The sequence below is a fragment of the Lycorma delicatula genome, chromosome 8 (genome assembly GCF_047948215.1).
Source record: "Lycorma delicatula isolate Av1 chromosome 8, ASM4794821v1, whole genome shotgun sequence".
In the NCBI taxonomy this organism is placed as follows: Eukaryota; Metazoa; Arthropoda; class Insecta; order Hemiptera; family Fulgoridae; genus Lycorma; species Lycorma delicatula.
In genome coordinates this window covers 70374887-70393067 of record NC_134462.1, presented here as the reverse complement: position 1 = coordinate 70393067, position 18181 = coordinate 70374887, and the positions used below count along the sequence as shown (strand labels likewise).

The 18181-nt window shown below is 27.1% G+C and overlaps 1 protein-coding gene across 4 annotated transcripts in view; it reads left to right on the top strand.

Moving 5' to 3' along the window:
* The first annotated feature begins 2990 nt into the window (after nt 1-2990).
* The window catches only part of LOC142328644 (sushi, von Willebrand factor type A, EGF and pentraxin domain-containing protein 1-like), a 111157-nt gene continuing 95966 nt past the window's right edge, over nt 2991-18181 (top strand). For 2 of the 4 annotated variants that reach the window (XM_075372522.1, XM_075372518.1), the window contains exons 1-2: nt 11618-11927; nt 16305-16484. Coding sequence is in view for 3 of the 4 variants with exons in the window: in XM_075372518.1 (XP_075228633.1) it covers nt 16465-16484 (20 nt within the window). In the remaining variant the exon portion in view is untranslated. Of the gene's footprint in view, nt 3387-5349; nt 5507-11617; nt 11928-16304; nt 16485-18181 lie in introns of those variants that run through there. The other 2 variants (XM_075372519.1, XM_075372521.1) reach the window with 2 other exon arrangements.

Below are 18181 nucleotides of genomic sequence, written 5' to 3'. Positions count from 1 at the left end.
TTCTCCTAGCTTTTTTTGTTTTCCTTGACAATGATTCTTTTTACGTTACATATTAGTAATTGTTTGCTCATTAAAGAGACAGAGGTCCAATATAAGCTTTATTACTTATAATTATAAATATAATTTAACCAAACTTAATCTACAATCGCTTCGCTCGCTAACCTTGACTAGTGAGCAAAGCGAGTGTAGGTTAAGTTTCGTTAGACTATATTTATAATTTCTCTCAAATACCTCCAGATATCCATAGATCTGGGGCCTTTGCTGTTACGTAACTTAAAATAACCCATTGTGGGAAAGAAACAGAAAAGACCCCATTCTCCTTGCCCCCAGCGTCTACAATTGCATGAATACATTTCATTGATAAATTATTATCTCTTTGTGCAAACTCTCTACAAGAAGAGATTTGTTAACGGAAAAACCACCTCTGAAAATGCAATTCTCTGAAATTTTTTGCAATTTTTTTTACTTTTTCTGATTTTTTAAAAAAGTTCATGATTTTTCCTAAGTTTATATTTTCTGAAATTTCCTGCCTGTTGGAACCACGTAGTATCGCGTTCAAACAATCCCATAAAATTCATGATAGATGACGGAAAACAAAAATAATTTTGGACGATGTTATTTCATAAGTGACTAATAATCGGAGCTGTATGAACGCGCATGGTATAGGCGTGTACGAACATGCACAGTTGTACAGTGATTTTAACATCATGTGAATGCAATACCAAATATTAAAACAACTATTAAAATGTTGATAAATCAGTATGGATAAGTTAATAACATCAATATTACTAGAAGATTTTAATCAAATAACTTTTTTTTTTGACAAATAACAGACGAGTACTGAAAATTGTTTTTGAGGATTTTGTTTTAGTTTTCAGATTTTCTTTTTTAGATTTTGAGGAAATGTTTTTGCTTTTTATTTATGAAAAATTAAAATACGCTGTAATTCTGCGCAATTGAACGTATAAGATATATTACAGAATTTATAAATTTAATTTAAACATTCCAGTTCTGCGTAACAGTGGATATTAAATAAGTTTATTTATTTATTTTTTTATCATTTTAGGTAGATTTCATAAGAAAGCTACTAATTGTAATGGGTATCATAATTCGACTTCCGGAAAATTTCGACAATCTTTGCCTTTCACATCCTCCAGACCCCAAAACCACCGTCAGTTCAAAAGTTTATATATATATATATATATATATTTCAGTTTCTCGTGAACTCCATAACTGCCGTAATCTTGCGCCAGTCACTTTCAAATTGTTCCTTAAAAATAACTTGTTTCAAAACCTTGGTCGAGTTCGTTAACAGCCAAAATCTGACCATGCGGGTGGAAATGGTTGTGGCTTTTGTAAAAAAACAAAGTAAAATATCAAATTCGTTTAAAGTTCTTACTATTCTTTGGATATGGGCCTAAGTAAACTTATCTAAGTAAAGTTTTTTGATATCACTAACCACTGTCTCAGGGGTTGGAAAAAATTGGATTTCGAAGACAAAAAATCATACCTCTCTTAATAGGCACAGTATCGAATCATTTTAAAGTGGTCGTTACTCCTTAAACATTACCTAAAATTTTGTCTGAAACAATTTTTGATGTGACCAACCCTTAGGGCAAGGAATGACCAAAATATTGCTGGAATTGTAAGAAAATGGGGCTTGTTGAATGCTAAACAAGTGAAACTTTTTTTCACATGCAACCATCGTCGTATTGAGTAAATTTGAATTTTTTCTTACTTTAAGGTAGAAATATTTTTTATCCCCTACTTAGTATCGGTGAAATCTATCTCCGCCTTCCGGCGTGCCGAAAGGGATTTTTTTATATTAAATGATGTAGGCCGAAAATAAATAAACCTTTTATTTTTATCGGTCTATAATAATACACTACATAAGTCACGTCATTATAAAATAAATATAAAAACATAAATTATAAGATAAAAAATAAATTTTATGAAAGTCGATATTATTATTTAAATATAAACATATGAAATAATTTTACGGTAAATGTATTAAATATAAAAAAACTATTACAAAAAAAAAAAAAATTGAACGTTAATGAAGATTATTTTTAATACATATAACGGTATGCAGAAAAATTAGAGGTTTTTTTTTTAATTAGGATTAATTATTGTTTCCGTAAAAGAAAATCATTTAATTGTAAATCATTTAAATAGATTTCTGGAAAATTTTTTATATGGATTGGTAATTTATTAAAAATAGCAATGGAAACATAAATCCACTTCTCGTAAGCCGAAATATTGTGTTGAATTATACGACAAGAGTTCTGTTGTATAGTTTGGTACAGGTGTATATTATTATTGTTTTTTTTAATAAGTGACGTCTGTTTTTACCAAAGATTGTATATTCGTAAATATAAAAACGGGAAAAGTTTTCTAAATATCGGTCTACACGATTCATATTTATGGCTTAATTAAATTATAATTTTTTTTTAAGTTATCAAATAAACGCAATTTTTCTAAACATTATTCGTTTTTGTGTCTCCTTCAGAGCAAAGTTTTCTATCTATTGCTATGTGTATGTATGTGTGTATATATATATACACACACACACACATACATTTCAAGTGTGTATTTCATGTTATGTATTAATCATACGTTTGTTTGTATTTAGCTTATATAAGAATTACATATACATTTCTGTTCGTATGGCTGTGAGCACGAGCGGGATAAAAACATAAAAGAAAGGCAGCTGTAATGCAGTTCTTAGTTTTATTTTTATACACAGAGAAAAAAACTATGTCCTGTACTACTGTCTACAGAGAGTAAATTTATCTTGTGTTGATGTTAACAAATTTAATACAAAAAATGCCGGTTAGTTAATGTTCAAGGACAAAAATGAGTACGTGCAGTAAGAAATAAGAGACACATACTATAGTTTTCAATAAATAACATAATGAAAGGGAAGAGGGGGTAAAATAAAAACGAATAAGTGGGGGTAGAAAGACGAGTTTAAAAAAAATATGTACTACAAGTTTAATCTTTTTAACTTTTACCGTAGCAGTTGCTCAACAGTGCAATGAAGAAATAAATCAACCCTTGTTGTATACGTAATTTTCAAAGTTGGCTTACTTACACTTACACATATGCATACAAGTTTGGTTTTAACACAAATATTTTGGTTTTATTTTATGGAAAAATAGTGTTTTTTTATTGAATAGTTATATCTAAAAGTTATATAATTGTGTAATAAATATACAAATATTTGATTATATTTCATCTTAATATTTGCTGTTTTAATGCAGCGTAATCAAGAGCAAGTCAGAAATCAAGAAATGCAATATTGTATTTAGTAATTCTCAGTTTTTGCTAAATTACTATTAAATATTTATAATAATGATTTGTAAAATGCAACATCCATTATTATGGTAAGTGTTTAATTAAATTGTTTATGTTTTGGTGTATTTAAATGAAAATTATTTTAAACATACATAATCTACATTCTTGAAGTAGTGATATGATCATTATCGCTCCGCTGATCTTCGTGGCGGAGTGGTAAATCTCAGACTTTCACCCAGAAGGTCCCAGGATTGAATCTCATTCAGGAATAGTATTTATTTCATAGACTACAAATTTCCTTCTCATATTACTACGTCTAATTAATGTTTGAATTAATCATCTTAAAAAGCAATTGAAAAAAAGTCTGTTAATTAGAAGACTTTAGAAATCGTTCTGTTACGTTAGAATGGGTGAGTGTTTAAATTATAGTAATTAAAAATACTGAAGCTTTAATATGTAAATAATACACGTTAAAAATACACAGTTGTAAACTATAATATTTCTTTAACGTAGAATTGTAATTTATGTTTTTAATACACAGAAAATAAAAATTTAGTCAGTATCTAACTTACGACAGATTAATATTTATTCTTAACCTAACTGAAAGTTACATTAGTTTATCAAACATGATTTGTACGAGAAGTTTGTAGTTAAATAATACTAAAAAATCAAATAAGATTAAAAAAATTAAATACAATCTTAGTCATAAACTGTAACTTTACAAAAAAAATCCCTTTCGGGACGCCGGAAGGCGGAGGTAGATTTCACAGATGCTAAGTAGGGGATAAAAAAGATTTCCACCTTAAAGTTAAGAAAAACTTCAAATTTACTCAACACGACAATGGTTGCATGTGAAAAAAGTTTTACACGTTTAGCATACGACAAGCCACATCTTCTTACAATTCCAGCAATGTTTTGATCATCCCTTTCCGTAAGGGTTGGTCATATTAAAAATTGTTTCAGACAAAGGTTTTAGGTAATGTTTAGAGGACTTTAAATCGATTCGATACTGTGCCTTTTAAAGGAAGAATAATTCTTTTTTGTCTTCGAACCCTCATTTTTTCAACCCCCTGAGTCAGTGGTTGGTGATACCAAAAAAATTTACTTAGTTAAATAAGTAACCTTAGTTAAGTACCACTTATATTGTTGAAAAGCTCTCAATGAGGGTTATTACTGAAGTTGAGAAAAAATCCGAAATCCAAATTTTTAGGATTTTGGGCTTTTTTGAACACTTTTGGTTTAATCGATTGCAGTCAAATGGGGAGGTGCACAACTAAAAGTTGCTACAGTCCTAAATCCAAAATCTCAACATCCTACGGCTAATAGTTTTTGAGTTATAAGAGATACATACATACGTACAGACGTTACGCTGAAAGTAGTCAAAATTGATTCAGGGATGGTCAAAATGGAATCTGAAAACCGAAATTTTTCGCAATCGCAATACTTCCTTTACTTCGTACAAGGAAGTAAAAAAATCAGAAAACAACTTCTATGCGCGGATTCACGTTTTTCTTTTAGCGGAGATAAACAGGTGATAATACAATTTGAATTTTTCGAATTTCTTTAAAGTAAATGTTTTAATAAAATTTATTTTATGAATAATTTAATCTAAGGTATTCAATTACAAATAACAAACATTTGTTTTATTTGGAAAATAATTTATAATCAAATTCATTTTACATTTACCAATTTTCTTTGATATTAAATAAATTTTTTGGTCTTAAAGGACATAAAATAATATTCTTTTTATTACCAATTTTTTTTCTTACTTTTCCCAATTGAAAAAGTAAATACCGGTATACAAAACAAATATTCGGTACAAAAAAAGTCTATATTAATTTTCAACTAAATTGGCATTTCTGATGACGTATGATGTTTTTATAAATTATATTTTAATGTGGATGAAAAGTAAATAAAATCATTTTGAAATTAGATTCTTCTTTTTATTTTAAAGTATATAATTCAAATTTACATTTTAAAACAATAATTTACTGAGAGTTACAGTTACGTCAGGAAGGGTTGTTAGATCAAGTAAACAAGTCTAATACAATTGACTAATCAGAAACACAAACGTAATAAAGTTGTTTATGAATTCTTTTATCGTCGTGCTAGTATCGTCGAAGTCGCTTTCCTGTGTGCGCGTTATTTGTTGTAATTTTGAAGAATTCTCTAGAAAGGAAAACCACGCAATGTAGGACATTATTTTAAAGTGAGGACGTTTAATTTATTTTATCGTGTACAACATAGATTTATTTTTTAACATATCGGTATCAGTTTAAACATTTATTTAATGTACAGTTAATGAAAATTGTAAATTAAGATTTCAACCTGATTTTTAAAAGCACGTTGCTAGAACTTGTATGATTTTTTTAATTTATTAAAATTAGCTCATTAATAATTTTCTGGTTTATAAAATTTGTTTTATTAAAAAATTACGAAGGATGATGCAATTTTTTGTTTGATGTATAAAATTCAATATGGCGAAATTTGTATAAAATTAATTGCTGATCAATTTAAAATATGTATTAAAATGAATTTTATTCAGGAGAAACAGGTATAAAATATCTCAATATTTTTCAGTAATTTTATAGGAATTACCTGATTTTTATATTACATTTGGATATATTTGTATAAATGTTGATCTTATTTACAAGTATTTAGTGGACATGTTTTTTTTTTGCTTTTGGCTACCTTTAATGTTATCTTTATTGTTGAAAAGAAGTACCTTATTACTGTGAATATCTTACAGGAACCCTCTGATTTTTCTATTTGATGTATCTGAATACTCTAATTATTACTACTGAAACATGAAATACTTTTGTATTTTCCATTATTTTTTGGAAACTGTATTAAAAGAAAAATTTGCATTACTTTAATTGCTTTTGAATTAGGAAAATTATAATATACAGTTCTATATCAAAATTGAATACACTTACTTATTCCTTTTTAATTAGTAGGATTTATTTTCATTATATTTTTTTTATTACTTCTGAAAACTTCCACTAAAGTGTTTTTAGTAAAAAAAAGGAAAATGATTTGAACATTGATAGTAACTAAAAATGAGCAGCAGATCCAGTGGAGTGTTGCCTATAGTGTAGCACCTGAGAATGTGGGTGTCATTCATTATATTAATAGATTACTTGAAATTGTTGCTACTTTAAATAACTAAATTATTATAATTTAAGTTTTAATTATTTCTAACTTTTTTTTTACTTATTATATTTCTCTCGTTTTTATATTTCTTCTCAGATTATAATAATTGTGTTATCACAAATAGAACAATCGCAATCTTTTTACCATACACAATCATTGCATTATTGCACCAAATTTTACTGGACATCCATCTTGTAATTAAAGATAATTAAAAATTTATTTTTGTTTCCTAATTTCTAAATTTTTTCTGGAAGTCAGTTGCAGTTAACTGCATTCATTTCTGGGTCACTCGATTGTAACCTGATATGAAATCTTTTGTAAAGCTGTTTTATTGCATAATCAACCAAAACTGTTTTAGTTATATTCCCCAAATTTATTTTATTTTTTCACTTCAATTGCAGATATCAATAGATTATAATTTACAAATATATTAAAATCTAAATAAAAGTTGTTCTAATACATTTTTAATATTCTTGTTTGATCTAAATCTTTACTAAATTACTCACCTGCACCCAAATTTCTGAATATTTTAATACAATTAAAAAGATTTAAATCATTTTTTTTGTAATTATTTTCAAGCATTTTTTTATATATTTCTTCTTGCATAAGAGTCCAGATTGAAAGAAATAAACATTTTTTTTTTATTACCATCTTTCTTCTTTTTTTTCTCCAAATATATTTTTTATGTAGTTTGTAACATTTATAGATAAGGTTTTTGATGATTAAGGTACTGATGTCCAACACCTCCCTCATCACTTTGTTAACATCATATGGCTAGTTAATTATTTTAAGTAGATTTTTCATTGAAATTATTTATAATTGTTCATTTTGATTTTTCATTTTCATTACAGTCATTTTCTTGATATTTCCTTACTTTTATAGCTATTTGTAGAATGTCTCATTAAACTTAATATAGGAAATAACATACAACTCCATTTTACATTCAGTGCTTTAAGCAAGTAGTCAAATGTAATAATTTATTTTCATAATATTGAACTTTTTTTTAACTTCCGGGTCCACCATTAGGTATTGCTTCAGAGGACGAGATGAATGATTTGTAGCAAGTGAAAATGCCATGCCTGACCGGGACCTCTGGATGAAAGGCTGAGATACTACCACTTGTGCCACGGCAGCTGGCTAATTTTTCATAACATTATTTAAATTTTTTATTGTCATACATAAATACTTTCTATATGCTTTTAAATAAGTTCTGCTTATAATGACAGTATCAAACAGTACAATAAAGTGTAACAATTCTTTAAAATTATTAAGTATTAAAAAGTAATATTAAGTATTATCAAGTATTAAAAATTATTCAGTATTAAGTATTAAAAAATTTTAATATATTGAAATTTTTTCATTCAAAGAATCTTAACAGTTCACCAGATCACCATTTACCACCAACTACACTTTAATTATGTTCTCTGTACGAATTCTCAGTTGCTTTTAATGTATTATAAATAAGTTTTTCAACAATAGTAATAACTGTTGTTTTCCTAACCTTCTAATCAAATATTTAATTTTAACCTCTTTGGAGAGAAATAAACATTTTACTTTATATTTCATGTACATATTATATTTAAATTCTTTTATTTGCTTTTATACAGTAATTTTATTTATATACATGAAATAATTATGTTATAATTGCATGTTAACTTTTTATGTAGTTTAGAAATGTTGCTTGCATGTAACTGCTTTATCATAAAGAAAAAATGGTTTTAATAACATTAACTAACATTAATACTAACTTAATTAACTTAACACTAATTATACTTGCTAAATAGTTCATTCATCAAACTTGTAATGGGTATTTCTATGTATATCATTTATTCTGCTGTTTATGAGTTAAATATTTGCATTTAAGTGTAGTATAAATGGATTATCAAGTAATAAGTTAGAAATGTTTCTTCAAAGAGTTAAAATAAAAATATAATTGATTTTAAGGAAAAGGGTAGTAATAATTTATTATTAAATATTTATAAACAATTTAACAGATTGTTTAAACAATTTCATCAGGTTCCTATTTTTGCAAGCTTATTCTTTTTGCAAGTTTATTTAATAAGAAGAAATGTGTAATTTATTAATTTGTAGTATTAATTTTTTTCAATCATATTTAACCTGTTTCTGTAAAACACTAAAACACCCTCTCATATTATTTTTCTTGGTGGTCGCTTCTAATTTTGTAGTTATATCTAATAATAATTTAGTTAATTGCTTCAAGAATCAAGTTTATCTACCAAATTAAATCCTATATGTACCATTGTTTATCTGCTTGTAAACAAATTAAGGATAGAACAAACGATCAAATTTTTTATCTTCCATCTAAAATAGCATCAATCTTGTTAAGTACTTTAAAAACATTTGGTATTATGTAAATTTATTTTTAACAGCATCAAATGTTAACCTAAACAATATTTAAAAGTATTCTGCTCTCCTGCGTAGAAACATCAAGGAACTGTACAGTATATTGGTGTGGAATCATTTTAGTTATATATTTCAGGAATTTTACTGTTACCTTTCACAGGAATGTTAAAAATAAAAATACATGACATTAAACCTTTTGTATGTGCAACTTGGGGTTGTATATACAACCCCAATCTTCATGTTTTAATCCTCTAGGGTATATGCCTTGTATTGCCTGCTGTCTATCCTCTGTAATTATTAGTTTATTTCTGTAGATGTAGATGTTTTATAAATTATTTTTCCAATTCATGTAAAACTGAATTCAAGTACCTTCTCTTTTGTTAAGAAATTGGAATTTTTTTTTAATCAGTACCTGTCACCTAATATTAATCATACTGCACCTACCACTCGCTGTTTTCATGTACAATTTCCTTGTAATTTTACTTCATAACTTTGTTGATTAAGTACATCTCCATTTGTAATGGAATATATTTAATTCTTTTTCTATAAATCCTACACATAAAAATAATTTCAGTAGATATATAAGATTTATATTATTTAATAACCAGTTTTCACTTGGATTGTTTAAATGTATTATCTTGCTATTATAATCTTATATTCTCTAATTCAACAATCACATATTGACTGTAGTTTCTATTCATCAATAATTTTTATTTATTTATTATTTACAAATTTTTCAGGTAAAGATTTTAAATACTTTATGTCAAAAATATTTTTCTTTATCTTCGTTTCAATAGTATAATTTATAAAACTCTTTTTTCATTTCCTAACTGGTTTGGCCATATTATGCAATGAAAATGCATTCTAAATAAAATCATAAAGGGGTGTATTTAAGAGGCTTGGATAATAATGCGTACCGCTGCATAAGTACAAAAGGGAAATAACTGAAATATGGAAAATAGAAATAAATTCCTTAAAGATTAAAAACTATCTGAGTTACATTGAAAAATTACATTGAAAAATCAATGTTTTCATTTAACTATTATGACTAATATAAGGAATAATAGAAAAATCAACTGCAAGTTGCATCTCTTCCAATTCTTTTAACACAATTTTGTTAGTGTAAAATAATAAAATCTTTTAGATTTATATAAATAAATCTAAGTTCAATTAGATTAATTTTTAGGATGACAGTAAAAATAACAAAGATTTGGTGTATAATATACAGATAGAAAATTTGATATGCTCTGATGCAGTTCAGGGTGTATTATTCAGACTCTTGTATGACAGGCAGTAAATTTGATATGTTCTGATGCAGTTCAAGGAGTATAATTTTAGATTTTTTCTAAACAGGTAGCAGATTTTATATGCTCTGGCACAGTTTAGAGGGTATTATTTTAGATTCTTTCTTAAGAGGTAGTCAATTTGATTTGCTCTGATGCAACTCAGGGCGTTTAATAATTTTAGGTTCCTGCTTAACAGCTATCAAATTTGATATGCTCTGATCAAGTTCAGGGGTATGTTATTTAGATTCTTGGTTAAGAGGTACAAATTTGATATGTGTGACAAAGTTCAGGATGTATTATTTACATTCTTTTTTAAAAGGTAGCAATTTTAATATGCTCTGATATAGTTCAGGATGTATCATTTAGATTCTTGATTAACAGGTAGCAAATTTGATATGCTCTGACACACTATAAGGTGTATCATTTAGATCTTGCTTAAGAGATAAGAAATTTGATATGCTCTGATGAAGTTCAGGGTGTATTACTTATATATTTGTTTATCGGTTAACAAATATGCTATCCTATTTTTATTTTTAATATAATTTTTAATTTGGTATTATTGGCATTGTAAATATCTATATTGTATGCAATGAATTGTTCTCAGGAGTGCCAGGTATACAAAATATTCATACCATGGCAACCGTGTAGTGTCTGTCTTTCATCATTCCGATATAATTCATCGGTTTTTGGTTGGTAGGGGTGTGGGTGGGGGGTGGTGATATATGTATATTTCTGTTATATATAAATATGTAAATACTACAAAAAAAATGTGTTCATTATATTTAATATCTTCATCATATTTGTATTCTATGCAAGTTCGGGAAATTTAAAAAAAGAAGTAAAGATGTGGTTTCAATCTTTTTATTAGTTGTATATATAAAAAAAGTAAAATCTAGACTTTTAAATCTCGTTCAGATATGATAATATATATTTATAAAAATATTGATATTTATAGTTTTTATATTAAACTTTTTAAAATTTTTTACTTTGATATTTTTTATTTCACATAAAATTTTTCTTAAATTCTTTTTGTAGCTAGTTAACCAAATTAAAGATCAGAGCATATCTATATTTATCTAATTACAATTCTAAATTTTTCCATGTAATTATCTTTTGTTTAACATATTTAAAATTTTTAATGCCCCTTTGCTTTCCCTAATCAGCGTTCTGCCATCTGTTATCGACTTCGAAAAAGATGCATGCTTGCACGTTAGTTTATTTTTTTCAAAATCAGGGTCAGCTGATTCTAGAGGTGCCAAAATAAATTATCTCATTTTACACAATTTTTTTAATTGAAAAAATAATTAACTTACTTGCAACGTAGGCTTTGTTTCACTGTCATTTTGTTTATAAAACAAAGTAAAATGATAATTTGAAATACCGCATCAAGCGTAACAGAAATCTAAATCACTTCAAAATTTAATTATTTTTAGATGTCTTGCATATTAAAGCTAGGAACTGATCCTGTTCTTTTTTTTTAGAATGTAATAGTTTACCTCATTGTACATGTTTTAAAATTTGGGGGGGGGGGGAGTAATGTAAATAAAGTGTGAAATTTAAGTGTTATTAAGATCAAAGTTGAAATTAAAAATTAAAGTTATTTTCATCAACATCAAAAAGTACAAAATACAAATACAAATGTGACATTTAAAACTGAATAGTTTATACCCTGTTATATTCAAGATCTCGTCAACTTTTCACTTCATGCATCATATAGCTTTAGATTACCAGATTTACTGATTCTTTCAACTGCTCAATGGATTTGAACTTTGGATTTGCTGTGGTGATAAGAGTAAAGCTGTACAGCCAAATTCTTGTAAAATTAAGGTACTACTATTACTTTACTAAATTTCATATATATGTATATTATGATAATTACTAGTATTCATTAAAAGAATCCATCCATTTATGTAATGTCTCTATGACTTGTGCTAACTCAGTTTTATCAGAAAAAAGCTTAAGCTTTCATAGGTTCAATGCTCATCAACATGCCTCCGCAACATTCTTTTTCATAAGCTCACTCAGTTGATATAAAAAACACTGGTGTTACCTAGAGAACAAGGGGCATCTGGGTTCATCACTGATGTTAGGCACAGCCAATCTCTACCATGGTGCAGACACTAGCTTCCAACCAGCTCATAGTGAAAGTTTAGCTTCAGTTTAGCAACCAAGAAATGGAGCTACCAATGCTGTGGCTTTAACCAGCCAGTATCACTTATCTTGTACCTTGTTCAAGGCATTAGATTAGACCCCAATTTACATTGGTAGGTAACTTTGCCTTTTGATACTGCAGTTACTTTAATTTCTAACTTTTTTCTAAATATTAGGCAGATCTGACATTAAATGTCACATGAGCCACAGAAATTTTGAGTGGCAAATTACAATATAAATACAATAAAGATAACATCAGTATAATAAAAAGAAGAAATTTAGTAGTGTTAGATGTCAAGAAATGTATACATTATATGAAATATAATCTACCAAAACAGTAATTAGATAAGTTAAACTTAAAATATTAATTTCCAGTAACTAAATTTTGCAGTATCCTGCATCTTCAGTTACTATTAAATTCTATTTTTATTACATTAAAACTTATTCTTTTTAATGATTTGTCATTTTTTTCATAAATTATTTTTTTTGTTGTAATGATATAAGCTTAAATATAATTGTGCTGTCCATAATGAACAGCACAAGCACATGTAAAGTCAGTTTAATATAAGTCAATTTAATTTAAAAAAAAGACATCATTAAAAAGAATAAGATTTAATGTAATAAAATAAAATTTAATACAAACTGAAGATGTAGAATACTGCAAAAACTGGTTATTGGAAATAAATAAGGCAAATTTAACTTATTTGATTACTATTGCATTTAGATTGTTTATATTTCATATAATATTAAATTTTATTTGCACAGTGATCAAAATGTTACTAATATTTGAATATTAAAAAAAAAAGTAAATTAATTTCTATGAATTTGTTAGTTACTGCAATGAAACTAAATAAGATTATGTTGTATATTTTTTAGCTTATGATATTTCAAGAAGAGTGGAAATATTCATATTTTTAATAATTTGTTATTTTTAACCTTTCTAATAATGAGTAACTTATCAGTTAACATTATATCACCTGATTTTTTTCATACATTAATAAACTTGAAATGTAAAATAAAAATAATTATTTAAAGCCATTAATCTCTTTGCCACCCAATAACTATTTATTTACAACATAAAGAATAGCCATGAAATGTTACTGAACTTGTGGGATTTCATCACATAAAATAAATGAAATAATCAAATTATTGGTATGCCAGGATCTTTTCAGCTAGAAACCCTCATCTTTTGAATAGAGTAAAAATTAATTTTATGTACAAACTTTTACTGATAGTTAATGGGTTTTAACAATATCTTCATTTAACATATGGTTAGTAGAAGATATAGTAAATGCAAATTTAAAAGTGTTTTAGTTGTTTTCTTTTTGTGTAGATTGAACATTTTGTTTAGGCTTCTGTTGCTAGTTAAGTTAATGACTGGCATCATTATCAACACGCATCTATTTGAAAATATAATGAAATCTTGCTCACATATCTTTGCCTAAAATTGTTATAAACTATACTTACAAACTAGATACTATATAAAAATTATTAATTATAAATTTTTTTCAGAAGAGTTTTGAAAAATATAGAACATAGAACTAAAACTGTTAATTGAAATTCCAAAACAAGTACATGAGATTATAGACTTGTTTGAACAATAAGAGAAATGTTTATGTTAAGAGTGAGATACTGCTCTGGTTAAGAGTGAGATGGCAGCATACAAGAAATATATCCTTTCCGGAGGTATATAACACATGAACATTGAAATGCACTAATTACAGATATACTTTACACTCTGATATATAATAGTTTCCCTGCCGTATCGGAACGATATATTTACATAACACATTATTTCACTACAGAAAAGGGTAGATTTATCTGTTGCTTTGTACTATTTGTCCTAAACCTTTTTATAGCTATGATCCATATAAAGCAGTGGGTTATGGCTTGAATAATAAATGTATTAACCATATATAAAAATATAGTGACAATAATCCTGTGGTTCCTACAAAAATACATTTACAGAATACATACATACTGTTACAGGTTGCTGGGCTACAGTCTGCTACATCTCAGATTGGTTATTCTGATTTCCTTTGTTTATTTGATAACTGAGTAACTTTAAATCGGTATTATACAGCATTACCAAAATATTAATGATTGACAATACATTACCTGTAACTGTCACATACTTGTGGAGTGTTTACCATTAAACTCACTAATTTCAGATTAACTTTTAAATTTCACTTATGGTTATAATGTAAGATTGAAAAATAAAGTTTTTGATTTTACCATTTTTTTAAATTCCACAATTAATGATAATAAACAGGCTAATTGTAATTCCTTATTATAATAAAAAATAACAATTTATTACTATCAACAGATTGTATTGAAGGGCTAAAATGTTATCATATTATTGTAAAATAACATTTGACATTATATTAGATTACTGTTTTAGTAGTAGGAACAGTTAATAATTGTATTGCTAACTATATTTATTTATATTTTATATAATGATTCTAAATCTGTGTTAAAACCAGTTGTTTTTTAAATACAATAAATTTTTACTTAACAACTACTAAAAATGGAATTACAAGTATAATACTATAATTAACTTCTGTTTCTTCATCTTTCAGTTTTTTAACATTCATTGCCCAGTATATCAAATATCTAATTGCAACTGGATTTGGAATTTTTTGAAACCCCATGATTTAGAAACATATTTTATATATCGGATATTAAAGTTCCTTCATAGTATAATCTCTCTATCTCGTAATATAATTAAAATTATTGTTTAATTGTTAACTTGCATCTTGAAGACGTCTTTGCCTAGAATTTGTTTGATGTACTCATTGTAATAAGAATCAAGGTATGCCTTGCTCCACGTACTAATATAACAATTGATTCTGTCCATAAAGGTAAATTGTTCATGTCTACTAGAATTTATAATGTAAGCAGGATTTAAGAAAAACAAAGCCAGGGTGTCAAAGAATTGTTTTGTCAGTATTTTGAGATCCATAAATATATTTGATTACATTTCTCTAAATTTTTTTACAGGTTATACATAGAGACATATGCAAACGGGTTACATCAAAATCATACTGTATAAAAGCAATCCCAACACCATATAGATGCTCTCATCTGCATCAAGTTGCATGATGGAGAACACTTTCCTGTTTTTTATATTAAAATAAGGTGTATTATTTGAATACATTTACATGAAATCAGAAAAGAATTGTACACATGTTTAACTTTACACAGTGTTCCTTTCATCATCTTATTCTCATCCAGTTGTTCTGATTTTTAGAATTGACCCAGAAACTTGTGTTAACAAACGTTTCAGATTGTGACATTGGCTGATGAAGTTCACAATCTGTGAGAAATTGTGGGAAGAACTTTTACAAAGTCCAACTACATCATACCAAGAGGTATTGCTTGCAGCAAGTCTAGCCGCTTCAAGGTGTCTAAAATTAGCCAACATGATCTGACATGTAGAGATTTCATTGATGTTTGGTACTAGATCAGATGAAGTTAACTCATCATTGTTTGGGGCATGAATATTATAACTGGTAGGATGCTTATTTCTGTTGTTGAACTGTTGCTAGGCATCTTCTCTGGTTGATCGAAGATTTTGCAGAATTGCATTTCATAATTTTGTGTTTTGTTTGCTGGAAATACTGATTTGTTAAAAGTTTGGATCTTAGCAAGAGTCAGTTGGTCTCTGCTGAATGTTTTCTTATATTTTTAATAAACTAACTTAAAAAAAATACATTTTTATTTAGTTTCAATGTCAAGGTTTGATGGTTTGTTCAAAAAGTATTTGATTCAGGGTGGCAAAGTTCAATTTTGGAAAATAATAGACATATACCTTATTTGGTAAATAACAGACCTTAGAAAATGCTTGTTGCATTTTTACTTTGTATGCAATGACAAAACTTATTGAACAATGTGTGAAAACTGAAATAATAAGATTCAGCAAGCTTTTAGGAATGATGCTATGGGATTACACAAATTAAAATATGGTACAACCACATTAAAACTTCAAGCTGGTAGTGATTAGTATTCTAGTAGGCTATGTTCTTTTTACTGACACAGACTTGTTAATTACAGATTCACAGAAGAGGGCAAAACTACTAATAAAATTATCAAGAGGTTCTCCTCATTATTGTGGTGTAGTATGATGCCAAAAACTGAAGATATGGAAATCATCAACTGGTTGTTTCATCCTGACAATACCCTTGCCCATTTTTTACATCTGATTTAGGATTTCATGGTCAAGCATAAAATTCTGTAAGTTTAACAGGTTCCTTCTGATTTCTGGTTTCCCAAGCCAAAAATGCTGTTGGAAGGTCCCAATTGGGTGAGTGGGTGGGTGGCTGAGTGAATGAGTGCGTGTGTGTATGTGTTTATAAGTTGCTTTCTTGGAGTGTAATGATGCTCAGACTACAGTTAGCCACTGCAGTGACAGAATGATAGTGTTACTTGCAGGTCTGAATATTGCTTACATTTCAGTAGACTTTTTTCATGTGAAATGGTTTATTTAGTTCATTGAGGAAGGCAAAATTGAAAACAGTTTCGCTGTTGGGTGAAATTTTTTTCTTTTTGTGAATTTCTTTGCCATTTTTGGTGGTGACTGGTGTTGCATAAATTAGGCTTATATTCAGCTATTAGATCCTACCACGTAGCTAATGTCATTTTTATTTATTTCATATTTTAAAACAATATATGTCTTGTTTCCACATCCAAGGTTATAAGTGAGAAAGAAAGAAACTCTAATTGCTGAAATTTTACGTAGAAAATTTACTAATACATTAGATTTATAAAAATATACTTTTACAAGATGAAAGTTTAGTAAGTATGTCTTGCATCTAACATTGGAACAATCAGAAAGATGTGAGAAAATTAAACCAGAGTAGCAAAATTAATTGCTTTACAAATTTTATGCATGAAATTTTTAATAAGATGCTTGTTTCATAGAACTTAGGTACGAAACTATAATAAATTAAATCCAAAAATGTGTTTATTTTTTGCACAATATATAATACTGTATCACTGAAGAGAATCATTTAAAAGGTTTTTGTTATTTCATTAATAAATAAATTTGTTTGAACTGTTTTACACTAAGAATAATTTCCTTTATTGTAGGTTGAAGAGAATAATATCTTCTATTTCCTTAAAAATAAGAATATATTAAACACATTTTTTTGAAGTTAAACCCTAAGGTTTATGCTTAACTGAAAATGAAATAATGAGATTTGCAAAGAAGAACTGTTGTCAATGCAGTTCTGTAGATCTTGTAGGAAACTTGATATTCTGTTTTAATTTAATCATAATAAAAAAGAATATATTTTTATACTTTTTGTTTAAAAATTTAATTTTTTGGCCTGATAGATTTATTAATTTTAAATGGAATTATTCTGTTTTTAAACTAATGATGATTAAAACTGACCAGTTGTGTGAATTAAAATCTTGATGGAAAGGTAAAACATCATAGGTAATACTACTGATAATTTGAAGTAACTTTAAGATATTATTAATCACTAGACTAATGGTAAATCTGCTTATTGTTTGCTTTATTATAAAGCTGAAAATTAAAGAGTTTAATAAGTCAGTTTTATAATAGATGCAAGTTTTGTTTGTACATTAATCAATTTATGTTTCTTCAAATTACTGTATGTGTAGAATAGTCGTAAATTATTATTTTACCAGTTATCCTTAAATTTGTATTTCTTATCTTTAGTCTTGTGTTTAAAAATTTTATTACAAAGTAATATTTAATTTTTTCTACAGATGAATCCTCCATTACTGCACTTTGTTGCATTCATTTGTATATACGAATTGCTAACGGTTGTAATATGTTAATCCTAAAAATAGTTCTCATCATGGTTTGTTTGTATGTATGTGTATATGTACATCTATGTATGTATGTGCATGTGTTTGTTGGGTAGTTATTTAGACTAACCTTTATATATACGTAACATGTGCAC